We start from the raw sequence: 23,553 nt of genomic DNA on the forward strand, positions 1-23,553 counted from the left end.
GATTTTTCCACCACTAAAAGCAGTAACAATGCAGCGACCTGACAAAAATCTGCATAACTAATCATACCCTAGATCAGGGTTCCCCAACTCCAGTCCTCAAGGCCCACCAACGGGTCATGTTTTCAGGATTTCCTTAGTATTGCTCAGGTGATAATTGCATCACCTGTACAATGTGAGGGAAATCCTGAAAACATGACCGTTGGTGGGCCTTGAGGACTGGAGTTGGGGAACCCTGCCCTAGAAAGTTGAAAGTCAAATTTATGTATGAGATAGCCAAGATGATTGTCTATAAAATGATGGTAGTCTTACGATCAAGGCAGTATTGGATGGTGAGATATGGAGCCTGAAAATGAAAAGTTCAAAACATTGTTACCCCTTTGCTCATCAGTGTATTACGCGTACTACGATTTAACTCTATCTTTCCCTGTGAAGAGGGGATGTTAATGCTGTAAGGTTTCAGCTGTCTTATTTTTTTACTCTAGAGAAACTTTTATAGGATTAAGAGATATTCAGAAGAAGAGGATAAGGAAACACAGTAGTATTGGAGTCTGGAGCAGTGCACTATACTAAGACGGTGATTTCAGATGGAAGCCTATTTAAATGAGATAAAATGAGGGGCTATAAAAGGTCAGCAGGGTGTGAGGCTACACTAATGGCCAGTGGATATAAAAAAAGGTGTCAGATACAAATTTGGACAGTGGGTTTGTAGCATGGCCAAGGCTGCAACAGAGAGCTGTTCAGATAAGCCCGAGAATGGAGCATTTTCAACCCCACCAATCCCTGGATAATGGATGTAGCATTCGGTAGGCAATCTGAAACTTGTGAAGCACGGACTGCCCTTTATAACACAACAGACCGTGGGGGGAGGGGAGGAATATCTCCGAGGATGCGTCCGATCATGTCAGCAGTCTGACTACACCCCCATATTTCATGTATGCATCACGGAAAAATAAAAATACATTGCTAGTAAAAATATTAAAAGCAGTTGTCCAGAACAAGCTGGACAAGTCCTTTCAGGGGAACTGGTCACATTGGTAATGCAGTCCAATCTGCAGGCAGGATGTTCGAGCAGGAGACACTGAGCACATTGGTATATCATTTATGGAAAAAAAAAAAAGATTCAGCAGAACACCTGTATAAACTTCTGCTCATTTGGGGATTTTGTAATAAATGGTCAGACCTAATTAGTGACTGAGAGCTATCCCTGTGTGCACACTTATAGAACTAAGGCTGTCAATCACTGAGTAAGACCAAAAGTCCAAAATGAGCAGAGGTTTAAAAGCAAATTTATACTAAAGCTTTTTCCAAAAGGGTGTGTGCACACGCTGCGGAATGTCCTGCGGATATTTATTTTTCCGCATGGATATGTCAAAAACCGCAGGTAAATCCGCAGGTCAAAAGACCTGCGGTTTATATGCAGTTTTTCTGCGGTTTAGCCTGCAGTTTTCCCCTGCGGTTTGACACCTGCCATGGAGCAGGTGCCAAACCGCAGCAGAATCCGCACAAAGAATTGACATGGTGCGGTTTTGAAACCGCAGCAAATCCGCACTGTCTGCACAGCGGTTTTTAATTTCCATTGATTTTAATGGTACTGTTCACCGCAGCAGAAACTACTGCGGATCCGCACGGATGCACACACCCTAACTTTCTGCTCAGACCCACCTTCTCTAACATCCTGCCTGATCCTTTGTGGCAAACAATCACTCTGGGTCTCACTAGATCATTAACAGGTTTAGTCAACATAAAAAATAATAGGAGATATTCCCATTTTCTGAAAAGGGGTGAAAAAAAAAAAAAATAAAGAAATAAATGTAACACTGAGGCAACCACAAATTATTTTGTATCTTGACAGCATTTCCTGCATTACTTTAATCTTTCAGTCACTACAGTAACAATAAAAACAGTATTACAAAAATTATATTTTATAGGATATTTACACACAATTTACATGAAATTCAAAGCCCAAACTAAAGAAGTTAATCTGAATTTACATTACATTTTTAAAAATATAAATAGAATTTTCATTTTAAACTAAATGTGTCTTTGGAGTCACGCATCATGAAAATATATGGCTAATATTACAGTTAAGTTTATCCAGGTGAATGCGAAAATCTTGTTTTTCTAATTAAAAAATATTTTTTTAAATAATTAGTAAGTGGCAGTGGCATGTAGGATTTGGATGCTAGTCATCGTACATATTAGCTGACTAAATTAGCTACTGCCAAAAAGCTATGGTAAAGGCACTTGAGTAGAAATCAAGGCTTAGGAGTGCAGTATATTTTTCCCAACTATGCTCACACGTTGCTTTTTTGTGGAATTTTTTATTCTGCAGCCAAAACCTGATATCTCGGCAGCAAAAAAGCTGCATCTAAAACATAGGCTTTTCTACTTTTTGTTGTATTTTTCAGGATCCCAAAGTTTAGCTTTGCTTCCACCTTGCAAGCATAAACATTACAAGATATTAGGTCACCAATGCAAGATGTATGTGACACCATAAAACATTTGGGGGGGGGGGGGGGAAGGAGAAATTTGATCAAATTATATAGGGAAAAAAGTTTTTGTCTGAAGAAATTGTGACAGTTTTGAACAAAACAGCTGGATTCATGTATGAAGAGCAGTCCTGAACTAAGGTTATAGGAGTTCATGGAAAAATACACAATTGCAAAAGTAAAAACAGCAGGGGGAGTTAAACTGGTAGGACATGGTTTACTTTAACAGATTGGTAGGGCATTGTTTACTTTAACAAATATCACTAACATATATTCACTTTAAATTATACTCTACTTGGAGTCAGAATGAACAAAATCAGAATAATAAATGGCTTTCGCAACTTGCTTTACCTGCATTTTCTTCACCCAAAACACTGAAAAAACTAAATTGCACTGTTTTTGAACTTACTGATTACTTTCTACGGGTGAAAAAAACTTTGAAATTTATGTTGTAGTTTTCAAAAAGGCAGCAGATCTCCAATTCAGTAAAAAAAAAAAAAAACAAGAATGTGCATGAGATTTCAGAAATACCATAGATTTTGCTAGGAACTGTAATAAGCAGTTTTTAATTTGCATTTTAAAATGCAGCAAAATTGCAATGTGTGAACACAGCCTGAAGGTTTATTCATATGTGGCATTTTGTTGTCCTTGGAAAGTTACGCTGCATTTTACAGCACCAGCAAATTAATTGAGATTTTAAAAAATCTCATTCACAAGCTTGTTTTTTTCCCTTGAATTTTTAACCCCTTAATGACCGGAGCTTTTTTCGGTTTTGCATTTTCATTTTTCGCTTCCCTTCTTCCCAGAGCCATGACTTTTTTATTTTTCCTTGAATATGGCCATGTGAGGGCTTATTTTTTCTGGGATGAGTTGTACTGTTGAACGATACCATTGTTTTTACCATGTTGTGTAACAGAAAACTGGAAAAAAAAAATTCCAAGTGCGGTGAAATTGCAAAAAAAAGTGCAATCTCACACTTGTTTTTTGTTTGGCTTTTTTGCTAGGTTCACTAAAAGCTAAAACTGACCTGCCATTATGATTCTCCAGGTCATTACAAGTTCATAGACACCAAACATGTCTAGGTTATTTTATATCTAAGTGGTGATCAAAAATTCCAAATGTAATTCTGGCGTTTTCATTTTTTTTCTTGCTACGCCATTTAGCGATCAGGTTAATCCTTTTTTATATTGATAGATCGGGCGATTCTGAACGCGACGATACCAAATATGTCTATGATTGATTTTTTTTTTTATTGCTTTATTTTGAATGGGGCGAATGGGGGGGTGATTTGAACTTTGTTTTTTTTTATTTTTTTTCATTTTTAAAAACATTTCTTTTTCCATGGGAGGTTAGAAGCTGCCACAACTCGAATACCTCTGCTGCATAGAGGCGATGCTCAGATCGCCTCTATGTAGCAGAATTACTGCATTGCTATGAGCGCTAACCACAGGGTGGTGCTCACAGCAATCCAGCATCAACAACCATGGAGGTCTCAAGGAGAACTCTGGTTGTTATGCCAATAAAACGATGACCCCCGATCACGTGACAGGGGTCACCGGTGAGCGCATTTCCAGCTGGACGGCTGGAGTGCTTGTTAAATGTCGCTGTCAAGAGTTTGACACTGACATTTAACTAGTTAATAGCCGCGGGTGGATCGCGATTCCGTTCGCAGCTATTGCGGGCACATGTCAGCTTTTCAAAACAGTGGACATATCCCGGCTTTGAGGTGGGATCACCGCCGGAACCCACATCAAAGCGAGGGTGCTGCCATCGGATGTACCATTCCGTCTGATGGAAGTAAGGGGTTAAGCTACTTGGCATTTTTTGGAATATGTCATATATAAATCCGTTCAGCATTTTGGCAGCATTTTTTACCCATTGAAATAAATGGGAAAAAAAGTAAAAAATCAACTAAAAAAAACGCTGCAAAAAGTGCTGGCAGAAAAAGGACACTTAAAATAAATACACATGTTTTTGAGACACTTTTATCTGCATTTTTACTTGTGTTTTTCCCCATTAATTTGAATGCTGCAAATTTGAACAATAAAAAAAAAAAAGCACCATGATGATTCAAGTCTGCAAGTAAAAAAAATGAGATTTCAGAAATCTCAATCACTGTGCTGGTAAGTTAGAGTGCAGCAATTTTAATCCTTAAGAAAAACACACGCAGCAAAAATGTAGCATGTGAACAAGCCCTAGTAGTACGTTCCCATGATTAGTATTTGGAGCGTTTTTGGTGTTGCTAAGAAGTGCTGCGGATTTCAAACTTGCACCACAGGTTAGTTTACACAGTGGGAACGAAACGACCATAAATCTCATCCACTTTGCTGGAACTGAAAGACGCCGAGTTATTGATGCAGTGAAAATACGTAGCATGAAAAACTCACAAAAACTCCTTGTGGGAACACAGTCTAATAGTGAAGGAAAGCCATCTTGTGGCCGCAATATGGACTTCAAAGCGTAGCTGCAGTATGGTCGTATTAATGCAGTCACAGGATGAAAGATTTGCGCCTTCTTTGAGTACAAGGAAGAGCGAGACGTGGCAAATTCTTCCAGAAGTCCATGATTTTTCATTCTGAAAATACTTTGCAATATACTCCCTTGAAGCAAAGGTTACCGGCTGGGTCTCTTAGGCTGCAGGTTTTCCACACATCTACAGAGGCTTCATTTTTTGCAAAACTGTAAACACTTAGTGGAACTTGACGACTTACAAAAGTCAATGGGATCCGTCCTGCAATGGAAAACACGGACATTTCTTTGCAATACACGAGAGTGTAACGAATAGTTTCTACGGGTTTCATGAACTGAAACGCTACTTTGTATCTGAGGCACTTAAGTTTTTTTTTATGAAAATGACACAGTTATACTTATCTTTGGAGGTAATCATTTTTTTTTTTTACACATTTGAATCACTAAGAGGAAGGAGACCAGTAGATTCCTGAATACTTTGGTATTTTGCTACAGTAAAGTTTCTTCCTTGGTTTACAATCTACACATTCATAGCAGGGGTCAATTGCATTAGGGAGCTTGATGCAAGCAGTCCTTCGTTCTTGTTCCCAACATTGACTTCTAGGTTCTGAAGAAATGTCCTTTTCTTTAGTTTCTCAAAAATCACAGAATTACTAGATGCCAGACTTATCCGAGTTCTGAGAGAAAAGAAAAATGGCACAAAGTAAGAAGATATTTCTTCAAGGACACAGACTTCACACCCCTTCCACCAGGACAGAACAGGACCCCTGACCATCCAATAACTCTGATAATGCACAATCCCACCTACAGTTGCTCGTGGCCCCCTTATCTCTTGGGTCCCTGTGTGGCTTTACAGGTTGCACCACAGCTATGTTCGCGCCTGCCTTCCACCCATAAGTGTCACCTCCTATCCGGCTAGATCACATTGGGTTATGAACACTAATCTTTGGGATGTAATAATTCATGAATTCTCATGTGAAAGACAGAAACCCTTTATGATGGCATATGGTGTCCTACGGATGTCCATTAAGTGCTCTGACAGGCATAAAAAGTGACCCCCACAGCGCATCAAATTCATCATGAACTGTGGCGTTCCTTATACCAAAATTCTTCCTCTAGTCTGTGAATGGAGTAAAATTTTTGGCACTCCCGATTCATTAAGAGGCACGATAATCTTAATGAGTCAGGAGCGTCTAACTCCAACACGCAATCTCGAGACCGTCAGGAACCGCTAGTCTTTTTTTTTTATTGAAACAATTTTTTATCATTTTGTTACAATCATTAGCAATCTTCACATACAGAACCACATACAAACATAATAACGGAAGGGTAACAAACATACATTATTTCAGTATAGCTAACACTCTAGCTCAACACTGTCCAGTAATTCACATTCATTACACCTTACAAACAAAACAGTGTGATCTCATCTTCCTGTAGAAGACAGAATTCTTATATAAAATATTTTTATTATAGGCCTAAATATATAACATCACCCAAAACACCTGATAAAAAATCACTGACATAATCTAGTGAGGTATCAGGCCCAGCTTTGCCCTCCTCCCCCCAGTAGGTCTAATTGCCTCTCCATCAACAATCCTCTTGATGGCATTCCAGAAGTATCCAACCGTGGACCCCATATGCTCTCAAATTTATTCATCATGTTTCGCTTTTTGTATATACTTTTTTCAGTCTAATATTATTTATCCTATTTTTCACATCTCTAATCAATGGAGGTAAAGGATTAATCCGTTTGGATGCAATATGTTAACTGGCCTGGGATAAAATGTGTGAAATTCCTATAGTTACTGCATCAAATTCCATGTCATCCTCTAATATTCCCAATAGACATTTTTTGGGATCTGGTTATATAACAATTTTATAGACTTTCTTTATGATAGACAGAACTCCTTTCCAGTATCCTCCCAGTTCCCGACATATCCGCATCATCCTTTTTACATCTTGGACACTCCGCATCAGTTCTATACCCTATACTAAATAACAATCTGGCGTCTTGTATTTCAGTCAGTCAGCACCCATACTGCTCAGAAACCAGTACCAGGCTCTCACGCAGGAAAATGATGAAGAAATACATCAGGATAAGACTTTGCCAACAAACAGCAACCTTGTACGCCTTCAGAGTCCTCCTGGATGGAGAAAGAAAAATGTTGTGAAGAAGAAACGGAGAGTGGTGGTCATGGGGGATTCCCTGTTGAGAGGAACAGAGGCCGCTATCTGCAGACCGGATATAACTTCAAGAGAAATGTGCTGTCTTCCAGGTGCAAAAATTAAAAATTAAAGATGTGTCTGACAGGATATCAGGACTCTTCAGACCTACAGATGACTACCCATTCCTGCTACTACATGTGGGGACAAATGACACCGCAAGAAACGACCTGGAAACCATCTGCAGAGACTTTGAAGACTTAGGCAAGAAAGTGAAAGAACTGGGAGCGCAGGTGGTCTTCTCTTCCATCCTCCCAGTGGATGGCCATGGACCAAGGAGGTGGAATAAGATTCTGCAGGTGAACAACTGGCTACGTCGATGGTGCCGTCAGCAACGATTTGGATTTCTGGATCACGGAGTGAACTACTTATACGATGGACTACTTGCTAGAGATGGGGTGCACCTTACGAAGACTGGAAAGCATGTATTTGGAAGTCGCCTTGCTACACTTGTAAGGAGAGCTTTAAACTAGAACAACATGGTAAGGGAAGCAAAAGACCAGAAAAAGCCATACACCTGACAAATGCTATTGAGAACTCTGCTAATAGAAGTGGAAAGGAAGAACAAAGACGAAAGAATCTAATTAATAAAAATATTGGAGAAAGAGAAACCAATCACAAACTAAAATGTTTCTATACTAATGCACAAAGCATGGGCAACAAACAAGGAGAATTGGAACTACTAACACAGGAAAAGAAATATGATGTCATTGGAATCACTGAAACTTGGTGGGACGATACACATGATTGGAATACAAGACTAGAAGGATACAACTTATTTGCAAGAAACAGACTTGATAAACGAGGAGGGGGTGTTGCATTGTATGTTAGAAACGCGTATATCTGCACAGAGATTGAAGCTTCAGAGACTGGGAGTTCTGTGGAAACTGTTTGGGTAAGAATACAAGGACAGAACAATGGAAAGGACACCATTGTAGGCATTTACTACAGGCCGCCTGTGCAAGCTGAAGATATGGATGAACTCTTTATGCATCAAATGGCCAAGTTCTCCAAAAAATATGACATAGTTGTCATGGGAGATTTCAACTATCCAGACATTTGTTGGGAATCTCTCTCAGGCAAAACTAACAGGTCAAGGAAATTCTTATCCTCTCTTGCTGACAACTTTATCTTCCAAAAGGTAGGGGAGAAAACAAGGGGAACTGCTACCTTGGATCTAATCCTTATAAACAGGGAGGAAATGGTTGAGGAGGTAAAAGTGGCTGGAACCCTAGGAGGTAGCGACCATGCTATTTTAGAATTTTGGATAACTAGAGGCGGAAGACCTGTGAAGACTCAGACGTCAAGGTTAGATTTCAGAAAGGCAGATTTTAAGGGATTCAGAAAGATAATTGGAGGGATCCAATGGCTGGATATCCTTAAAGACAAAAATGTCCAGGAAGGATGGGAAATCTTGAAAAATGAAATTCTCAAAGCAAAGTTGTTAACAATTCCGAAAAGAGGGAAGAATAGGAAGCATTTAAGGAAACCAGGATGGGTGAACACAGAACTTAAGCACATGCTAAAAAGGAAGAAAAAAATGTTTATAAAATGGAAAGAGGGAGGCATATCTAAAGAAGAATATAATGCTGTCTGCAGAATCTGCAGGGCACAAATCAGATTAGCTAAAGCTGAAAATGAATTGAGGCTTGCAAGAGATGTCAAAAGCAATAATAAAGGATTTTGGGGATATGTCAAAAGTAAAAGAAAAGTCAAAGATGCTATAGGATTTTTACAGGATGAAAATGATGAAATGGTAAGACAGGATGTTGAGAAGGCTGAACTTTTAAATTCCTATTTTGCATCTGTTTTCTCTCAGAAAGGAAATGTAACACCAACTGTTATTCACTGTCCTATTAAGGGAATAGAAGAATCCAGGATATCTATAAACAGAAAGATAGTGAGGAAACACTTAGCTAACCTAAATGAATTCAAGTCTCCAGGTCCAGATGAATTACACCCCAGAGTACTGAAGGAGATAGCAGAAGAAATTTCTGAACCACTCTCCATAATCTTTGAAAATTCTTGGAGAACAGGAGAAGTCCCAGAAGACTGGAGAAGAGCAAATGTTGTTCCTATCTTCAAAAAGGGGAAGAAGGTGGACCCAGGCAACTATAGGCCGGTGAGTCTGACTTCTATACCAGGAAAGATCTTTGAACAAATTATTAAACAACATTTAAGTCAATACCTGGATAAGAATGAAGTGATCAAACAGAGTCAGCATGGGTTTGTAACTAATAAGTCATGTCAGACTAACTTAATTTCCTTCTATGACGGTATCACTGATTGGGTGGATCAAGGAAATGCTGTAGATATAGTATATCTTGACTTCAGCAAAGCATTTGACAAAGTCTCTCATACAATCCTTATTGAAAAAATGACTAAGTATGGAATGGACAAGGCAACTGTTAAGTGGATTCATAGCTGGCTTAGTGATCGGACCCAAAGAGTGGTCGTAAATGGCTGCACATCCAGTTGGAAGAATGTCTCAAGTGGGGTACCACAGGGCTCTGTCCTGGGCCCTGTATTGTTCAACATCTTTATCAACGATTTAGATGAAGGAATTGAGGGTAAACTGATTAAATTTGCTGATGACACAAAGCTAGGAGGGATAGCTAATACTAGAGAAGAGAGAGAGAGGATTCAAAAAGATTTAAATAAACTGGAGAAGTGGGCAGTAACTAACAGAATGGTTTTTAACAGGGAGAAATGCAAAGTACTACATCTGGGCAATAAAAATGAAAAAAGCATATATAGAATGGGAGGAATAGGGCTAAGTGACAGCACATGTGAAAAAGACTTGGGTATACTAATAGATCACAGACTGAATATGAGTCAACAGTGTGATGCAGCAGCAAAAAAGGCAAATGCAGTTCTAGGATGTATTAACAGAAGCATACAGTCTAGATCACGTGAAGTCATTATTTCCCTCTACTCCTCTTTGGTCAGACCTCATCTGGAATATTGTGTCCAGTTTTGGGCACCACATTTTAAAAAAGACATCAACAAACTGGAGCAAGTTCAGAAAAGAGCGACCAGAATGGTGACCGGTCTGCAAACCCTGTCTTATGAGGAAAGGTTGCAGGATTTGGGAATGTTTAGTTTGCAAAAGAGAAGACTGAGAGGAGACTTAATTGCTGTCTACAAATATCTAAAGGGCTGTCACATTGTAGAAGGATCAACTTTATTCTCATTTGCACAAGGAAAGACTAGAAGCAATGGGATGAAACTGAATGGGAGGAGACACAGATTAGATATTAGAAAAAACTTTTTGACAGTTAGAGTGATCAATGAGTGGAACAGGCTGCCACGAGAAGTGGTGAGTTCTCCTTCAATGGAAGTCTTCAAACAGAGGCTGGACAGACATCTGACTGGGATGATTTAGCGAATCCTGCTTTGAGCAGGGGGTTGGACCAGATGGCCCAGGAGGTCCCTTCCAACTCTACGATTCTATGATTCTATGATTTCCTATGCATTAATATAATTTGAGAAAATCTCTGCACCTCATTTTTGAGGTATCAACTCTAATGCGAGACTCGATTATCTTCTGAAATCGACCCTAGATCTTCCTCCCATTTTTGTCTAGCTAATGAAGGGAAGTTTTTTAAAGAAAACTATTTAGAAGTCTGTAAATATCAGAAAATATATACGGCCCTTGGTATTTCCTTTTTCCAATACCAGATTAATAAAGGAATTATTATCTATCAGCAAAGGGGTCAATTTTATTTGTGCATTAAATGAGTGCCTAAGCTGCAAATACTGATAGAATTGTTTGTCAACCCAAATTCCTCCTTCAATTGATCAAAGGATTTTAACATACCATCACTTACGATGTACAATACAAAATAATATTGTGGTACCATATTAAATAACGTAAAGTGTGTTCACCACCCAGGGTCCACCGTGCAGAAGGTGTTAACACTGCTGCTAGATAATGGCGGACGTACAATATGGCGGTATTACGCACGCGGGTTGAACGTCACCCGGGTGCGCTGAGCGATCTCTGTTTATCCACAGAGACGCCTAAGTGATAAACACAAAAGACTGAGCCTGTTAACATCACAGGTCTGAGAAGTGCACGTACAGTATATGGTCACAGGAGCTGGGCCCTAGGCAGAGGGTCAGCGTCCGTCTAGACCTACCGTGCGTGCGTCGCTACTTCGGACGCCAAGAGGAGCTGCAGACTACAGCGTGGCGACAGACACTGCCGCTAATCAACAATGCCCGGTAGCAGGCGCACGGTTGGACACCAGCACTGTGGAGGATGCTATTGTGGCTGTAGCTTGCCACTGGCTGGCGCTGACTCTAAACCTAAGTCGCTATACACACTCGTAATATCAGAGGGAGGGGATCTTAATGAGTCATTCGCAGGTAAATGCATCCATCATCATTCACACAGTTAGCCAATAGAGTCTATACTAGCGCATGGCCGAGCGGCCATGCGAACCTTTTATAGCCAGGACCCTCTGGAAGCTTCCAGATCCCGGAGATGGACCAATCAGATCTGGAGAAGGACCTGGACATGTGACTCCTGATCTCCAATGGGAGATCATCTCGTGAGCATGCTCAGTGGAGCGACAGAAGGACTTAGTCTCTGGAGCGATTTGCTGCTGAGCAGCCTGCATTGCTATTGCTGACCCAAAGGTGTTAGCAACAGCCAGACCCACAGAGCAGGTCTGGGCAGAGTGTCTGGGACGCTGGGACTGCTGAGCAAACTCCTCTGCGGTCAATAGACAATGGGAGACCGCAGAATATGAGGCTCTGGATTCCTGTTGTGCCGCTGCAGGAACCTGACGCCTAACAAAGGGGCCTTCTGAGCCTTGAAAGCTTGCAAATATAATTTCTCTGGTTAGCCAATAAAGGTATCACTCCTTGAATACTTTTCTCAATTTTTTGGGGGGGGACATAAGTATTTACAACATACCATCACATAATATTTGTTGTACCGTAAGTATTCCTTTATCCATCCAGTTCCGAAATCCCTATAGAGCTCTAAATATTGTGTATTAAACCATATAGAATCATAGAATCGTAGAGTTGGAAGGGACCTCCTGGGCCATCTGGTCCAACCCCCTGCTCAAAGCAGGATTCACTAAATCGTCCCAGTCAGATGTCTGTCCAGCCTCTGTTTGAAGACTTCCATTGAAGGAGAACTTACCAATTCTCGTGGCAGCTTGTTCCACTCATTGATCACTCTAACTGTCAAAAAGTTTTTTCTAATATCTAATCTGTGTCTCCTCCCATTCAGTTTCATCCCATTGCTTCTAGTCTTTCCTTGTGCAAATGAGAATAAAGTTGATCCTTCTACAATGTGACAGCCCTTTAGATATTTGTAGACAGCTATTAAGTCTCCTCTCAGTCTTCTCTTTTGCAAACTAAACAATCCCAAATCCTGCAACCTTTCCTCATAAGACAGGGTTTGCCGACCGGTCACCATTCTGGTCGCTCTTTTCTGAACTTGCTCCAGTTTGTTGATGTCTTTTTTAAAATGTGGTGCCCAAAACTGGACACAATATTCCAGATGAGGTCTGACCAAAGAGGAGTAGAGGGAAATAATGACTTCACGTGATCTAGACTGTATGCTTCCTGTTAATACATCCTAGAATTGAATTTGCCTTTTTTGCTGCTGCATCACACTGTTGACTCATATTCAGTCTGTGATCTATTAGTATACCCAAGTCTTTTTCACATGTGCTGTTGCTTAGGCCTATTCCTCCCATTCTGTATATGCTTTTTTCATTTTTATTGCCCAGATGTAGTACTTTGCATTTTTCCCTGTTAAAAACCATTCTGTTAGTTGCTGCCCACTGCTCCAGTTTATTTATATCTTTTTGAATCCTCTCTCTCTCTTCTCTAGTATTAGCTATCCCTCCTAGCTTTGTGTCATCAGCAAATTTAATCAGTTTACCCTCAATTCCTTCATCTAAATCGTTGATAAAGATGTTGAACAATACAGGGCCCAGGACAGAGCCCTGTGGTACCCCACTTGAGACATTCTTCCAACTGGATGTGCAGCCATTTACGACCACTCTTTGGGTCCGATCACTAAGCCAGTTATGAATCCACCTAACAGTTGCCTTGTCCATTCCATACTTAGTCATTTTTTCAATAAGGATTGTATGAGATACTTTGTCAAATGCTTTGCTGAAGTCAAGATATACTATATCTACAGCATTTCCTTGATCCACCCAATCAGTGATTCCGTCATAGAAGGAAATTAAGTTAGTCTGACATGACTTATTAGTTACAAACCCATGCTGACTCTGTTTAATCACTTCATTGTTATCCAGGTACTGACATACATGTTGTTTAATAATTTGTTCAAAGATCTTTCCTGGTATAGAAGTCAGACTCACCGGCCTATAGTTGCCTGGGTCCACCTTCTTCCCCTTTTTGAAGATAGGAACAACATTTGCTCTTCTCCAGTCTTCTGGGACTTCTCCTGTTCTCCAAGAATTTTCAAAGATTATGGAGAGGGGTTCAAAAATTTCTTCTGCTATCTCCTTCAGTATTCTGGGGTGTATATTCATTACAGTTTCCTATTCCCATGAAATGTACCTCTATCCCACACCTTGTAGAGTTAGGGTCTGTTTTCACTTAGCGACACACCAGCGATCCCGACAACGATATGACCTGGTAGGGATCGCTGGTGCGTCGCTAAATGGTCGCTAGTAAGCTACCAAACAGGCAGATCTCTTCAGCGACGCAGCAACCATCCAGCGATCCTCGACGGTGGTTGATACCTTGTCACACAGCAGCTTTTCTGAACGATTCCCGCCTGCGTCCCTGAGTTCTGTGTCGCCAATGAGGTCGCTCGTCGGGTCAAACACAGCGATGCGCACTGGCCAGAGGGACACTGACGATGAAAAAATGGCCCAGGACATTCCAGCACGATCAGCGATATCCAGCGGGGGGGCAGTCGCCGCTGCGCGTCACATGTAGCGAGATTGCTGGCGAGGTCGCTGTTGCGTCACAAAATCGGTGACGCTTCAGCGATCTCGCTAACGATCTCGTTATGCGAGACGGGGGCTTAATGCTAGTGTTAGGTATATTGATTTCTTATCCACAACGCTATTTAGTTCAACCAGATGGATAGAGATATTCCATGGTGTCCCAGAGGTAATCAGCATCATAGCACTATTTGACTTTTCAGTATTATTCCAGCCGCTAAAATCCTGTAGTTGTGCTGCAATATAATATATTAACGCATTGAGGATCACCAGACTCCTTGTCCCTTTGCAAGTGATCAAATTTTATTCCTGAAGATATTTTTCCAAATGAGAGAGCGAAACATACAATGAATTTTTTGAAAATAAGAACTAGGGATCCATATAGGGGCAGTATTCAGAATATATAGAAGTTGGGGCATCAATATCATTTTTAACAAGTTTCCTCTCCCCACAGCTGATAGTGGTAGTCTACACAATGTTTCTATTTTCCTTTTAAACCTTTCCAGTGTGTAAGTTCAGGGATATATAATCCTGAGGTTTTTTCATAATATTTATACCAAGATATTTAAATTCCTCCACTATTTGTATCTGAGTATGTTCCAGTGTAACCGAGCTAGGGGATTATCAACTGGTAGAAGAATTGACTTATCCCAATTGATAGGTCTGACCATTTACCAAACTCTTCGATGATATTCATAATAGGGTCAATAGATTTCTGGACATCAACTTTGTATATCAACAAGTTATCTGCATACAGGGATACCCGTTCATCTAAATTACTATATTCAAAATCCACTATATCCGGGTTGGAACGTAACATACAGGCCCCCAAAGGTTCAATGGCCATTGCGAAAAGGAGAGACAATGGACATCCTTGCCATGTGCCCCTCCCCAACACAATCGTATCAGATAAAAGACCATTGGTTCTTAGCATGAGGCACAAAGTACAAAAGTTGTATATATGATTAAAAATTTAGGACCCACCCCCAATCGTGTAAGAACCTCCCACAGGTATCTCCACTCCACACTGTCGAACGCTTTAGCAATGTCAAGAGAGAGAAAAGCTCTATGTCCCGGTGTTGCATTTGATTTCTGAATGTTTAAGAAAAGTCTTCTTAGATTTATTGCTGTGGACCGGCTTGGCATAAAGTCTGAATGATCCTGGTGAATAACTTCGGTAATAATGTGAAATTATCTATTTGCTAAGGCCTTTGCGATAATCTTGGTGTCAACTGATAGAAGAGAGATGGGACGATATGACTCAGGTCGTATTGGATCAGGAACCACTTGTCTTGATAAATCGGGCCAATATTTTTTTGTGCACTGTTTGTTATCCTTTTTAACTACTTTGTTGTTAAAATCTGCGAAAATACTGAAACATTTACACACATAGTGGTTTGTGCAGCAGAATGTTAATGCAACATGCATCAGATAATGGAGGTTTTTTTTGTCATACCAGAAAAAAAAAGCATTTTACAAAAGGTGCCATTAAAAAATGCCTGAAACTTATTTCACTTTCACAAGCATTTATAAACAGCTGGAGAATTTTTTTCTGAATGAATCATTAAAGTTTCCATTTTGGATTCCAACCTAGCTGAAAAAAAATGCTTTAAAAATAACACATAGAATTCCAGTGTAATAACAAACAGTGTATGAATGGGCTCCACTCAGGAGAATTAACCCCTTAGCGACAGAGCCAGTTTGCAGCTTAATGACCAGGCCAATTTTTACAATTCTGACCACTGTCCCTTTATGAGGTTATAACTCTGGAACGCTTTAATGGATCCCGCTGATTCTAAGACTGTTTTTTCATGACATATTGTACTTCATATTAGTGGTAAAATTTCTTCGATAAGTCTTGTGTTTATTTATGAAAAAAATGGAAATATGGCGAAAATTTTGAAAATTTTGCAATTTTAAAACTTTAAATTTTTATGCCCTCAAATCAGAGAGATGTGTCACACAAATTTCTTAATAAATAACATTTCCCACATGTCTACTTTACATCAGCACAATTTTGGAAGCAAAAATTTTTTTTGTTAGGAAGTTATAAGGGTTAAAAGTTGACCAGCGATTTCTCATTTTTACAACAAAATTTACAAAACCATTTTTTTTAGGGACCACATCATATTTAAAGTCATTTTGAGGGGTGTACATGACAGAAAATACCCAAAAGTGGCACCATTCTAAACACTAGACCCCTCAAGGTGCTCAAAACCACATTCAAGAAGTTTATTAACCCTTTAAGTGCTTCACAGGAACTAAAGCAATGTGGAAGGAAAAAATTAATATTTAACTTTTTTTTGCAAAAAATTTACTTCAGAACCATTTTTTTTTATTTTCACAAGTGTTAAAAGAGAAAATCAACCACAAAATTTGTTGTACAATTTCTCCTGAATACGCCGATACCCTATATGTGGGGGTAAACCACTATTTCAGCACACGGCACAGCTCGCAAGGGATGGAGCGCCGTTTGACTTTTTCAACGTAGAATTGGCTGGAATTGAGATCGGATGCCATGTTGCGTTCGGAGAGCCCTTAATGTGCCTAAACAGTGGAAACCTCCAACAAGTGACCCCATTTTGGAAACTAGACCCATTAAGGAACTTATCTAGATGTGTGGTGAGCACTTTGAACCCCCAAGGGCTTCACAGAAGTTTATAACGTAGAGCCGTGAAAATAAGAAATCTATTTTTTTCCACTAAGATGATCTTTTCGCCCCCAAATTTTTATTTTTTACAAGGGTAACAGGAGAAATCACAGTTGTTATGCGATTTGTCCTGAGTACGCCGATACCCCATATGTGGGGGGGAACCACTGTTTGGGCGCATGGGAGAGCTCGGAAGGGAAGGAGTGCCATTTTGGAATGCAGACTTTGATGGAATGGTCTGCGGACATCATGTTGCGCTTGCAGAGCCCCTGATGGGCCTAAACAGTAGAAACCCCCCACAAGTGACCCCATTTTGGAAACTAGACCCATTAAGGAACTTATCTAGATGTGTGGTGAGCACTTTGAACCTTCAAGTGCTTCACAGAAGTTTATAACGTAGAGCCGTGAAAATAAAAAATCCATTTTTTTTCCACAAAAATGATCTTTTCACCCCCAAATTTTTATTTTTACAAGGGTAACAGGAGAAATCATACCCGCACAGTTGTTATGCAATTTGTCCTGAGTACGCCGATACCCCATATGTGGGGGGGAACCACTGTTTGGGCGCATGGGAGAGCTCGGAAGGGAAGGAGTGCCATTTTGGAATGCAGACTTTGATGGAATGGTCTGCGGGCATCATATTGCGCTTGCAGAGCCCCTGATGGGCCTAAACAGTGGAAACACCCCACAAGTGACCCCATTTTGGAAATTAGACCCCCTAATGAACTTATCTAGATGTGTGGTGAGCACTTTGAACCCCCAAGCGCTTCACAAAAGTTTATAAACGCAGAGCCGTGAAAATAAAAAGTCTTTTTTTATTTCCACAAAAGTGATTTTTTTAGACCCCAATTTTTAGACCCCCAAAGTTGGCAAATAGTGGAAACCCCTCAATTCTTGCTCCAACCCTAATCCCAACACACCCCTAACCCTAATCCCAACCCTAACCCTAATCCCAACCCTAATCCCTAATCCTAACCCTAATTCTAGTTCGCCCTAACCCTAATTCTAACCCTAGTCGTGACCCGAGCCCTAACCCTAGCCCTAGCACAACCCTAACCCTAACCCTAGCCCAACCCTAACCCTAGCCCAACCCTAACCCTAGCCCAACCCTAACCCTAACCCTAGCCCAACCCTAACCCTAACCCTAGCCCAACCCTAACCCTAGCCCAACCCTAACCCTAGCCCAACCCTAACCCTAACCCTACCCTAACCCTAGCCCTAACCCTACCCTAACCCTACCCTAACCCTAACCCTAGCCCTACCCCTAACCCTACCCTAACCCTAATGGAAAACTGAAAAAAAAAAATATTTTCTTTATTTCATTATATTGGCCTATATAAGGGAGTGATAAACGGGGGGGTTATGTACTATTTTTTTTATTTTGATCACTATGATCGTTTATCATAGTGATCAAAATAATGAATGGAATCTGCCAGCCGGAGCCGGCAGATTCCCGGCGGGCGCACTGCGCATGCGCCCGCCATTTTCAAGATGGCGGCGCCCATCGGAGGATGCCGGCGGGACGTGGGACCACCGGGAGGGGACGGAGGGCCACGGAGAGGTACCGGGGGGGGATCGGGGACCCTATTTCTCTCTCCTCTGATGTGCGATCACATCAGAGGAGAGAGAAATTCAATGTAAAATCGCAGCTTTTTTTTTTTTTTTTTTTGCGATCGCCGTTATAGGGTTAATAACGGCGATCGCAAAAGCGGGGGTCGGTAAAAACCGACCAATTCATGTTCTCTGGGGTCTCGGAGAAAATCCGACACTGGGGGGCGCTATTCACTTAAATCACAGCGCCGTGAATTAACGGCGCTGTGGTTTTAGTACCCTTAATTACCGCCGTTAAAAGGCGTATCGGCGGTCGTTAAGGGGTTAAAATGCTACTCAAACTGCATTTGGGTAAGTCAATATTTATTTTCCATTTGTTATTCACTCACACATGGCTAACTATATATATATATATATATATATATATATGTGTGTGTGTGTATCAAGCCACGCCCTCTCCATATAGTCCCGCCCACTCCGCATAGCTACACTCACTCCACATGCAAAGCCCCGTCCACATGGTCCATGTTGTTAGCGCACACAGGCAGAGACACATTCACCTCGAAAGCCACACTGCAATCAGGGCCGCCACCTTCAGATTGTCAGTGCACGGCAGGCACACACCACATTTAGCTAAGTCGTGTCTAGAATGGAGTTGTTCCTGTGAGACATGATGTCACGGGAAAGTGAGGAGCTTCATGGATTACACCGCTATGCTCATAACAGGAAGTTGCTGTGCACGAGTGAGAAGACAAGAGTGAGGTGAAAATGAGAGGAGCGAGGGGAAAATAGTGGAGTGATCAGAAAATGACAGGTGTGAGGTCAAAATGACAGGTATGAGGGGGAAAAATGAGAGATGTGAGGGGGAAACCTCAACTTATCACTGACAGAAGCCAGCAAAGTATTTGTCTGTATAAGTGTGCATCACCAACTGACTCAACAAAACCTTAATTCTCCTTGAGGACCACTGCAAAGAAAAGACTGGAAAAGCATTACCATCTTCTTGGCTTGCCTACCTCAACAAGAAATCAGTACGCGTATTGAATGTAGGATGTGAAATGTTGTTATGTGCAATATAATTATAATTTGTTATAACTAACCACAGTTGGCTACTATGCTTGGGCAACGCCGGGCTCTTCAGCTAGTTAAAAAATAAAAATAAAAAACACCCACAAAAAAGTTAATATACTTCAATATATTAGCAACATTAATGCTAATTGATCGGTTTTTGATATACGTCACCTCTCAACGACGCCGGAATTTTTTATTAGGAATGACACCATTCATTTTAACATAAAATGTACTGAAAAATCGTTTTTTGTGTTTATGGTTTTAATTCTTGGATAATAATGACTCGGCAATATGATTCTCCAGATCAGGAAAATTATGGCAAAATGAGCTGATGGTTTGTTGGGTTAGAATATGGATAAAGCTGTATTAAGAAGAGGTTTTGTATTTGCAAACATGTACATCTGACGCCACACTGCTGGTAAGTACTTGTGTGAATGCAGCCATAACACAAACAATACATGAATGCGGTAGCAGAACCAGAACCAACTGTGGGAAAGAATGGGCACAAGTGTGCAGCTAACGCTTCCTCCTTACCGCAAACGCATGCACTCACAGGTAGCACATGTGGCAGCAGCCTACTGTGTGAGTCATCCTAAAAATACTACTTCAAATACCATACAACAACCTCATAATTTGTGCAAGTGAAACAAGTTATTTTCTTACCGTGGAGATTCGATTCCACTGTCTCCGGTGGTACTATGGTTTTCATTTTGGTTAGCTTCCAATGGATTCGCTTTTGTATTGAATAGCGTTAAGGTGTGCTCATAACACATCCTTCCTTCTCCTGATTGTTGTCCTGAGTTCTTCATATGTTTCTCATCGCTTCCTTTAATGGATGTCTGGACAGTCTCTGCCATAGAGTTACAGTCACTTGAATTGCAATAATCAAATATACTCCCTTCACAAAGCTCAGGTTGGACACATTCAGCAGTATTGACATCCACCTCCTGATGATGGAGAACATACTGAGGCAATGGCTGACAAGAGCTTTCATTCACATGAGCAGGCCTAGTATAAATTTGAGAACTGTCGAAAGAGAAAACAGATGATGTATATTCTTGCTGATGGTTAGCTGAAGAAAATTGATGTATTGTAGGCCTGTTTGGGTCCCAGTGACTTGGAGATGCTTCTAGTGAGGCATGGCTTTCTTCATGTGGATTATACAAATTGTGCATTTCCAAATTGTTTTTTTGCCGGCTTGTCTCAAGGTTCTGACACAGAGCAATATGTTCATCGGTGTCACCTTCAAAGTAGAAGGAACTTGAGGCATCATCATCCTCCTTCTTGTAAAACATCTGATCTTCCTCGACAAGCTCTCCGTTGTGAGAACTGGAAAATGCTGTGTATTTCGGTGAATCTTTACTGTTCATTTCACTTGTGGAATAAGTACAATGCGATTCTGACTCGTTTTTCTGTAATGCGCCGGTGTTGGACCTACTGAAACTTTTTGAAGAACTTACACTTCTACAGTGACTTGCTTGTACATGTTGTAAAGATTCATTGATAGAGGTCATTTTGTTACAATATGACACTGTAGTATAAACATTCCCGGCTTCATGTTCCCAAGTCCTTTCAGATTTCACCAATAACTTTGTTTGACTGTCACTAAAAAGAGGACATCCGTCTTCACCAGGCAAACCTAGTGCCAAGCTGTGTTCTTTAATGTGCTTAAATTTATCATCGATTCTCAGGGTACTACATTGAGGATAACTTGGAGGATATTCTCTCAGATCATCTTTTTCATTGATTGACACTATCTGATCAGGGAACAAGTTCTCACAATATTCATCTTCAGGCCTTTCAGCTTTTACATGTCGGGTTCCAGCTTCAACATTTAAGCCTGAACAGTCTAGTGACTTTGGCCGTGGTATATTTTTTCTTTCCTTCCCGGATCTGCATTTCTTAACCTCTTTTATAGATTTGCTTGTACCAACATTAACGTTATCTCTGTATGACATTCCCTCAAATGGATTACAGATTTGCTTTTTGTACAAAATGTCAGGCTGGTTACTATCTTCATTACTGGCAGTGAATACATCTGGAACCCTTATATCATCCATCACGGTGGACTGATGCTGTGACTTCCTTACCGCATCTACTTCTACTTGTGTGGTCAACTTTGGGCCACCCATGTCTTTCCTATTTTTTTCTTTGCTTGCTTGCACTTTTTTGTGGTACTTTGATATTCTATTGTTTTTCTTTTTGCCACTTCCTTTAAGATTATGGGCATTTTTAATTTTTAAAATGTCTGTGGAGGTTCCTTTACTATAATACTTTTTATGTTCCTCAGCTTTTTGCATCATCATTGTATGTTTCATCAAGTTGTCCACAGTTAGAACAGGGTTAATGCGTTTAATGATCTCATGTTCAAGGTCACGAGGGATGTTATCTAGATTATCTTCATCCCGAACGGGCCATTCTTCAGGTGGAAATTGTGCTGTAAAGCTCACCAACTCTTTTTTTGATTTTTCTTTCTTGGCAACATTACGCCAGAAGAGACTGATTCCAAATTTCTTACTGCACTTTTCTTTTTCTTTTAGCGAATGTTGTGGCTTAGCTTTAATACACGTGTGATGGTCCCGTGATGTAGATGTTGCCTGATTTTGAACAGAAGGTTTTGAATCTTTAACTGACTTGTGTTCCTTTCCATTACTCTCGTTGATTGACTGTTGCCCCAGTATATTATGGGTAGAACTCTCGGAGAAGCAGCTGCAGGACCTGCAGTGAGATACTGAGGGTACATTAGCTTTGGTTAGATCAGCACAACTCTCCATGCTGACGAGATAAGTGATGGCTGGTGGAGAGACAGAAATATCTTCAGCTGCCCCACACTTACTGTGAGGCACGGTTTTTCTAGTGATAAAGTAAGTCTGAGGAGTCACTATGAAGTAGCCTTCTCCTGTGTGGTATATTTTCCTTTCTTTTATAAGTGTACCAAGGGTAGCATACAGGATTTCCTGGGATGGAGTAGCTATACCTATAAAAACAGATATTATCAGTTATAGTAATGTCTTATATAATGAAAAATTATCACGACCACAATTTAGAAGCTGAAACCCAAGAATAATTTATATCAAAAGTTAACCACTGTTAGCCCTTTTCCAAAACAAAGCATATACTGGTGAGTTATCTTCTTGTTAAATGGGTAAAACAGCCAAGTCCTTGTAAAAATAATGAACTTTTCAATTTACCTTTTAGTAAAAACCCTCTTTGCTCTCAAGAATACAGGTGTTTTTATTTCTATAGTTTACTGCTCATTATCCAAGTTTTCTTAGCTTTAGAGTCTGCAATCGCTCTGATGCTGGCCAGATTGCTGGATCCACTAGCTTCAGCACTCCTCCGTTCCTCAGATGCTGCAGAAGCAAAGCTGCCTTTGCTTGCTGCATTTGAGAGTACACAACTCGGGCCGAAGGCACAACTATGCCGCCGATCTGAACGGTCTGACTTCAGGAGTATACCATCCCACAACAATCAGGAAGCAAGGAGGCAAGGGAGCAGTCCGCTCCTGAATAACGATAATGAGATAAAAGTCCGGCAATCCTACTAGTTCTTGTGTCTCTACAGCTCTTACTCTGCCGATTTTGAGTTTTTGAAAGAAATTCCTAACATAAGCAATGCCCAGTCACAATGAATTATGTACACTCTGTTTAATGGAGGTTCCCGAAACTACTAATGTAGGAAATATTATAAAATAAAGAAATAATCACATAGTCCGTGATTACACGGCCACTCCAGAAGTAATGATACCCGTTCTATCACTCCCCCCTAACTGTTACAGCTAACCAGTGAGCACGTACACTAAGGTACACTGAGGCCAGTGGTTTGCTGCTGTGCCGAGAAAAGTGATGGAAGGCACATCATCAATCCCAATACCAGTAGGGAACAGAAAAGAGTGGCACGAGATTCAGGGAATCATATTTTTTTTATATTATAATATTTCCAAACTTACAGCAATTTTGGAATACAATTGGAAAACCGCTTTAAAGGGCCCATCATACAGTGTGTTTTTTTTTTTGTTATAAAGCAATTTTATTAGCACTTTTATTTGGGAGGGGGTGGGGGGTGGCCTTTGCTTGCACAAAAAAAAAAATTAACTGTAAGCTGGGAGCCAATAGGGAAACATTAAAGCACCACTCCAGCGTTTGTT

General features: G+C 40.6%; 1 protein-coding gene across 1 annotated transcript in view; it reads right to left on the reverse strand.

Moving 5' to 3' along the window:
* Nucleotides 1-1,843: 1,843 nt before the first annotated feature.
* Nucleotides 1,844-23,553, reverse strand: part of STOX1 (storkhead box 1) — a 78,591-nt gene continuing 56,881 nt past the window's right edge. Inside the window, exons 3-4 of the mRNA XM_073585881.1 lie at nt 20,070-22,383; nt 1,844-5,635 (exon numbers count right to left, since the gene is read on the reverse strand). Of these exons, the coding sequence (XP_073441982.1) occupies nt 5,479-5,635; nt 20,070-22,383 (2,471 nt within the window). The 3' untranslated portion in view covers nt 1,844-5,478. The remainder of the gene's footprint in view (nt 5,636-20,069; nt 22,384-23,553) is intronic.

This window comes from Dendrobates tinctorius, unplaced genomic scaffold, assembly GCF_039654945.1.
Source record: "Dendrobates tinctorius isolate UK_male_01 unplaced genomic scaffold, ASM3965494v1 ptg000089l, whole genome shotgun sequence".
Lineage (NCBI taxonomy): Eukaryota > Metazoa > Chordata > Amphibia > Anura > Dendrobatidae > Dendrobates > Dendrobates tinctorius.